This window comes from Oikopleura dioica, chromosome XSR, assembly GCF_907165135.1.
Source record: "Oikopleura dioica chromosome XSR, OKI2018_I68_1.0, whole genome shotgun sequence".
Taxonomy (NCBI): Eukaryota; Metazoa; Chordata; class Appendicularia; order Copelata; family Oikopleuridae; genus Oikopleura; species Oikopleura dioica.
The window spans coordinates 12,065,635-12,072,554 of record NC_137294.1 but is presented as its reverse complement, the minus strand read 5'-3'; the positions used below and the strand labels follow the sequence as shown (position 1 = coordinate 12,072,554).

At 42.7% G+C, this 6,920-nt stretch overlaps 2 protein-coding genes across 2 annotated transcripts; both read left to right on the top strand.

Moving 5' to 3' along the window:
• Positions 1-1,418: 1,418 nt before the first annotated feature.
• Positions 1,419-4,544, top strand: LOC145708618 (transmembrane protease serine 9-like). Its single transcript, XM_081786309.1, has 5 exons — positions 1,419-1,433; positions 1,478-1,685; positions 1,947-2,811; positions 2,858-3,910; positions 3,955-4,544. The coding sequence occupies exons 3-5, from the start codon at positions 2,205-2,207 to the stop codon at positions 4,542-4,544; spliced, it is 2,250 nt and encodes a 749-aa protein (XP_081642435.1). The 5' UTR covers positions 1,419-1,433; positions 1,478-1,685; positions 1,947-2,204.
• A 92-nt stretch (positions 4,545-4,636) lies between these two features.
• On the top strand, positions 4,637-6,635 carry LOC145708619 (transmembrane protease serine 9-like). Its single transcript, XM_081786310.1, has 3 exons — positions 4,637-4,970; positions 5,057-6,034; positions 6,088-6,635. Exons 1-3 carry the CDS (start codon positions 4,637-4,639, stop codon positions 6,552-6,554), a joined length of 1,779 nt encoding a protein of 592 aa, XP_081642436.1. The 3' UTR covers positions 6,555-6,635.
• The last annotated feature ends 285 nt before the right edge of the window (positions 6,636-6,920 follow it).

The window sequence follows — 6,920 nt, the reverse complement described above, 5'->3', positions numbered from 1 at the left end:
GATTTTTCTTCTCCTCCTCTTCTTCTTTTTCAGCCATTTGAGTTATTGGAGCGGCTCTTCGGGGAATCTCTTAGTTCGATCTGTTGATCAGTCACCAAACTATATAGTGTGGGACTTGACTGGAACAAAAAGGACTCAAAATGGCTCGATGATGAGGAGGAGTTTTATTGTGGTGAATGTGATGTCGAGTGAGTGAATGAATGCAGAGAGAGAAGTCGGCTTGATTATATGCCGAGAGGAAAGGTGTGAAACAGGAAATAAGAAAGAGAATCGGTAGGGGAAAGATTGTGTGCCAAAGAAAGCTAGGGGATAGTTCGGTAGTCTTACACTATATATTTTTTCTCTTTTTTTGTCGAAAAATGAAAATGTGGTTTGATAAAGAGCGTCAGAATTAATTCTTAGTTAGTTAAAAACAAGTAAAGCCACTCTCTCATTTAGAGGATTAATATTTCACCGCAGAGATAGATAAATTGACTCTCAGAAGTCGCCGTCTGTCCACGAATGCCACTTTGCTTATCATTCAGTTACTGTAACGACCTTACTGTAAGAGGCACACATCAACATTTGCATTTTGCTTCAGTCTTGATTTTTCTTTTGGTGAAATATAAAAACGCTGCGCTTAAATTTATTAAAATTAAAAAATCGATGAATTTTTGATAAAATTGGGGTAAAACCAATTTTTGGAAAATTTAATTTTGGAGAAGTTAGTAGAGAAACGATTAGTGAGAATAAAATAATTTAGGAACAATTAGTGGGGATAAAATTATTTTGAAACGAGTAATTTGGGAAGAACTTATTTTTGAAATGATTTTATGGAGAAGGGTTTTGATTGGCCGGTAGGCCAAATACGGTAATCTTATTGGTCATCCAAAAATGGATCCTAGAGATTTGGATTTCCAATATAAGTCGGTCCTAGATTTTTAAAAATTAATCGTTTCAAAATTCATTTCTCCAAAATTAAATTTTCCGAAAATTGGTTTAGACCTAAAATTGGCTAAATTTCTTGTAAGCTAGGCTAAGCACATTTTTGATTTTATAAAAAATAGTAAAAATTAAAATTTTGGATTTTTGGTGGTAAAATCGCGATTTTTTCCGAAAAAAATTTTCTCTCTTTTTAATGTTTATGCGTCTGCGGACTCCACCAGACTCGTTATGCATTATGATTAAAGGTCGTTATTCCCGTTTTTTTTAAAAAATCGCCAATTTCAAGGAGCATCTAGATTTTCTCAGCAAAATTCTTGCAAGTTACCATTTTCGAATGAAATTTTCAAGCGGCTTTGAAGGTCATGGTTTCTAATTCTCACGTTTTCCCGGTTTTAGAATTTAATTGCTACTGAATCTCAATTCAATGATATTAATCAAATGCCAATCTGACTGTTTAAAATCAAGGCCGGCAATTGTCAAGTTCACAAGTTTTCAAAGCAGAGATGAAGGTAGTAACACTTTTTTTCTTATTTTCAATTGTTAATTTTTTTAGCTTCTTGCTAGCATCCTTGCTCTAACAAATGCTTATGAGCAGCCAAAGTATGAAGATTTTCTTCGAGCTTTGAATCAGAAGAAGACTGGATGGGGTGCACCAACTGATCGAATTGCCTCTTTTCATGGAAATTGCCCTCCGCTGACCGCTCCTGAGAATGGAAAAGTCGTCTGTGATCAAGCAACATGCGCTCTTGTCTGTAATCAAGGTATTTATTCCAAATAATAATAGAAGTACAGGGATACAGTAAAAACCGAGATTAGGTCGATTTTTAATGTGGAACCGACAAAAAATTTCGACAAATTTTGCGCGGAAATTTTCAACCAATCGGAAGGCTGGATTCGGCAACCGGCCAATCAGCAGCCGAGTAGCCGCCCACGCAAAATTTGTCGAAATTTTTTGTCGGTTCTAGACATCACCCATTTCATTTCTTGTAAGAAATGCAAAAATTTTGAAATTGATTTTTTAGGTTTCGTTGCTGTCGGAAGAAGACGCACAAAATGCCGATTCAATAACATCAAACAGTTTTTTGGAAACGAGAGCTTGGCGAGTGCAAAACATGTCCTGATCTTGCTCCTCCTCCGAATGGAATCGCCGTTGAATGTAAGTCTACTCACGTTGGCAAGAAGAAATGCATCTACACCTCGAAGAACGAGCATCTTGACATTGTCTACGATGCAACGGGCGAGAGATTTGGCGGAATCGGCGCTACTTGCACTTGTCCACGATGGAACAATCGGGTTTGCGGCTGGAACTCGCCAAAGCTCGGGGAATGATCACTGATGCTGACATTGCTGAGCTAAGACAACAAGTCCCATGTGATGCTAGAAGCGGAGCAGATTGCCCATACTCTGAGAATTTCGAAGAACGAACGAACGAGATCCCAAGTTCGCTAAAAACGTGCACTAACAACAGTCCATCGTCAGCTCGTATTGTCGGCGGAACCATCGCGAATCACCAACATTGGCCTTGGTTCGCTCGACTTCACTTTTCCTATGACGGCGAGTACGTTGAGAGCCCTTGCGGTGGCTCGATTATTCGAGACAACTGGGTTGTCACTGCTGCTCACTGTTGCCAAGATCCAAACGGCGATCCAGATGGTGTTTTAGCCGTATTCAATGACTCGAATCAGAATGAATTCAATCCTGGTGAATTTAATCTTACGGCAACTAGCCAAAACTTCTTCACACATGATGATTTCCGGTATGAATTTACTGAAGAATGGTCTGACTCTCCGACTAAGCCCGATCTTTGTCTGATCAAATTCGAGACAAGTATATCTGCTGCCGGCCAAGGGACCAGTGAGATTTGCCTCACAAACGCACTTCCTAAGCGTACGTAAAATTTTAAAAGACAAAATTGAAAATGAATAATTCTTAGATGGAAAAGCGTGCTGGGTTGCTGGATTTGGTACGATCGGAAGATCTGGCAAATTCGTTGGCGAAGAAGCTCCACTATCTCCAGAATTCAAAAGTGTTGGAGTATCAATCATGTCGCGACAATACTGCGAAGCAAAATCGCAGAATCACGAAATCTTCGGCAATTACGCGAAGGAAGATATCTGCGCGGGCCTCCCTGATGTTAATATGGATGGATTGACCGACGGAGCACCCGTTGAAACTTATTGGGACGAGAGCTTAGACGAAGCAACCAATCTTGAGGCGTTTAGCAATGGACTCGATAGTTGCCAAAGTGACTCAGGTGGTCCCCTTGTTTGTGACGAGGGCGGTGTTGCCACTCTTGTCGGCGTTGTTTCGAGAGGAGAAGGATGCGCTTGGGAAAGTTTTCCTGGTATGTACACGTCTGTTGCCATGGACAACTGGATTGAAGAAATCATCGCTAATAATCCAACAGTTCCACCTCCAACGACGCAACCTCCAACGACGAAACCTCCAACGACGCAAGCTCCAACGACCCAATCGACTCAAAGCTCTACGGCTTCAACTCCAGCAGCTGAAGAATTCGAGAAGAGAACGAATGCTATTCCAAGTTCGCTAAAAACCTGCTCCAATAATGTTCCATCATCTGCTCGTATAATTGGTGGAATCGAGGCGAATCACCAACACTGGCCTTGGTTCGCTCGACTTTACTTTTCCTGGGGCGAGCTGCACAATATGGCTCCTTGCGGTGGCTCGATTATTCGTGACAACTGGGTTGTAACTGCTGCGCATTGCTGCCAAGATAGCAAACTAGGCGATGCTGATGGAGTTTTAGCTATCTTTAATGATTCGAACCAATTCGAAGAAAACCCTGGCGAATTCAATCTAACTGCAACGAAGATCATTCCACATCCTGACTATCACCATGGACTGACTGAATCTTGGTCTGACTCTCCAACCAAACCTGATCTTTGTCTTATCCAATTCGACAAGAGTATATCTGCTGGAGGCACAGGAACACGTGAAATCTGTCTTGCTGAGTCGACCCCTCAGCGTAAGTCAATACGTTTCTAAATTTAAACTTAGTTTGTCTTTAAGATGGAAAAGCTTGCTGGGTCGGTGGCTTTGGAAAAATAGGGCGAGATCGGCAACCAGGATCAAATATTGACAGCGCTCCATTATCTCCGGCTTTCAAAAGTGCTGGAATATCAATAATGTCGCACGACTACTGTAACGAGAAGTCGCTAAACTTCAATATATTCGGTCCTTACGCAGAGAATGACATCTGCGCTGGTCTACCTGATAGCGACGGCGATGGACAAACCGACGGAGCACCAGCTGGTACTCTTTGGGACGATGACAAAACCTTCGAAGACACGTCGAAGCTTTCAGTGCTGGTGTCGATGCTTGCCAAAGTGACTCTGGCGGACCACTTGTATGCGACGAAGGCGGCGTTGCCACTCTTGTCGGTGTTGTATCTAGAGGATTCAAATGCGCCTGGGAAGGTTTTCCAGGACTTTACACGTCTGTTGCAACTAAATTGGACAACTGGATCGAAGCAACAATCGATAGCAATCCTACATCACCACCTTCAACAACGACAGCTCCAACGACTCAAAGTTCCACGATTTCAACTTCCGAGACTGGAGAATTCAAAACCAGAACTGATAATATCCCAAGTACATTGAAAACATGCTCTGATGACCAATCATCACCTGCTCGAATCGTTGGCGGAATCAAGGCTGATCACACCCACTGGCCGTGGTACGCTCGACTCTATATGGATTTTGGTGGCACCGGTGGCGGGTGCGGTGCATCGATCATTCATGATAACTGGGTATTAACTGCTGCGCACTGTTGTAAACACTATAAACTGGACGTGATCGCCGACAGCATAACAGCGACTTTTAACGACGCTGACCAGTACGCTACTGATCCTGATGAGTTTATCCGAGTTGCGCCAAAAGAAAATATTTTTCTTCATCCAGGTTACATAGGTTGGCACTTTACCGAAGATGGGATGGCTGATATTTGCTTGGTCAAATTCGACAAAAGTATTTCTTCAGAAGGCAAAGGAACCCGTGAAATTTGCGTCGCTGACAAGCATCCCACACGTAAGCCCCTTTAAGAATCTGTATTAGAAGTAATAAAATTCCGACTTTCTCCAAACCGAGGCCTACCCCATTTATGTCTTTTTAAGACGGAGACGCTTGCTGGGTTGCTGGTTTTGGAAAGCAAGGAGAAGGTTCTCCCTCTACTCAATTTTTCAAGAGTGCAGGAGTTTCAATCATGAATCACGAATACTGCAATGCCAAATCTGGATATCCTCAAAAGGGTGAGACTATCAGAACATACGACATTTGTGTTGGCTATCCAGATGAAGATGGCGACGGAATGACTGACGGATTGAACTATACCTCCTGGAACGTCTACGACGACTACGACACCAATCTCGAGAATTTAAAAGACGGCTTCGGCGTCTGCCAGGGTGACTCCGGCGGAGCTCTCGTTTGTAACGTCGACGGTGTAGCAACTGTCTTTGGTGTTGCTTCTCGGGTAGAGGGTTGCGGCTGGAAAAATTACCCGTCAATCTTTTCGGCTGTTGCGGAAGCTGGGACGGATGATTGGATCGCGCAAACTATCGCTTCCAATACGAATCAAGCTCCAACAACTCAAGCTCCATCAACGCAGGGCTCCACAAGTGCAAGTCAAGCAAGTGACCAATTCCAGCCAAGAACAGATGAGATCCCAAGCACGCTCAAAACATGTTCAAATAACAAACCATCACCTGCTCGAATCGTTGGTGGACTCGACCAAGCAGATCATACTCACTGGCCTTGGTTTGCTCGACTTCAGCTGATCTTCGGTGATAATGCCGGCGGGTGTGGCGGCTCGATTATTCGCGATAATTGGGTGGTAACTGCTGCACATTGTTGTCTTTCGGACGACAACGAGAAAGCTGACAGAGTGATAGCAGTCTTCAATGACAATGACCAAGCGTTGACAAGTTCTGATGAGTTTATCCGAATCGCGCCAAAGGAAAACATTTTTGTTCATCCCGGGTGGACTTCAGGACCAGACCTTGCTGATCTTTGCTTAATCAAATTCGACAAGAGCATTTCCTCTCAAGGCGAAGGATTAACAAGTGAAGTTTGCCTGGCGGACAGTTATCCAAAGCGTAAGTTATAAGCAGGGACCTTCAGGGTGAAGTTAATCATGATATTTTTAAAGACGGAGATGCTTGCTGGATCGCAGGTTTTGGAAGGATCGCAGAACAAGGCCCTCAACAAGGTTCACGATATTTAAAAAGCGCCGGAGTCTCTATCATGGATCTTGACTACTGCAATAAACATTCTGGATACCCTTCCTCGATGATGGGCGCCGTTAAAACCTATGATATTTGTGCTGGCCTTCCAGATGAAGATGGTGACGGATGGACAGACGGAGCAGCCGAAGGAACCGTCTGGGACTACTATGACTACGATGGGGATTATGATGACGGAAAATACGGCCTCGGAAGCTGCAACGGTGACTCGGGCGGACCACTTGTGTGCAACGTTAATGGCGTAGCGACTCTTTTTGGTGTCGTCTCTAGGACTGCACGAGAGGGAGGCTGCGGCTGGGAAAAATGGCCTACAATCTACTCATCTGTTGCCTTCGACAAATGGATCGAAACCACCATCGATTCAAATGCGTAATAATTGAAGAAAGAAGAAGATTCACGAAAGAGAATTGATTACAAAAATTTATCCATTTTTTATTATTTGGTGACGGAATTTCGGTGAATAAACTTGATTAAATAAAAATGTGTTTCAATTTTTTGTAAGAAATTTCTTAGACTTTCAAATCAGTGTGGAAAAAAACCGCAGATTTATCCACTCTTATTCCTTTTTTATTCAATATTTAGACTTGCCAATCCAATTTCATTTAGTCGTGAATTAATTGATATAACAACGGATAGAGAAAGATATCATTTTATTAATATCTATATTTTTTACCGGCATTCATCGTTCGTTCGTCTTCAAAATTATGCAAGTTAAAAAATGCTGTTATCATTGTGTTTT

Excerpts from the sequence above, each read along its gene's own strand:
- LOC145708618 (XM_081786309.1), top strand. The coding sequence starts at position 2,205 with ATGGAACAATCGGGTTTGCGGCTGGAACTCGCCAAAGCTCGGGGAATG. Across the intron at positions 2,812-2,857 it reads CACAAACGCACTTCCTAAGC|ATGGAAAAGCGTGCTGGGTT; the intron begins GTACGTAAAATT and ends AATAATTCTTAG. Across the intron at positions 3,911-3,954 it reads TGCTGAGTCGACCCCTCAGC|ATGGAAAAGCTTGCTGGGTC; the intron begins GTAAGTCAATAC and ends TTTGTCTTTAAG.
- LOC145708619 (XM_081786310.1), top strand. The coding sequence starts at position 4,637 with ATGGATTTTGGTGGCACCGGTGGCGGGTGCGGTGCATCGATCATTCAT. Across the intron at positions 4,971-5,056 it reads CGCTGACAAGCATCCCACAC|ACGGAGACGCTTGCTGGGTT; the intron begins GTAAGCCCCTTT and ends TGTCTTTTTAAG. Across the intron at positions 6,035-6,087 it reads GGCGGACAGTTATCCAAAGC|ACGGAGATGCTTGCTGGATC; the intron begins GTAAGTTATAAG and ends ATATTTTTAAAG.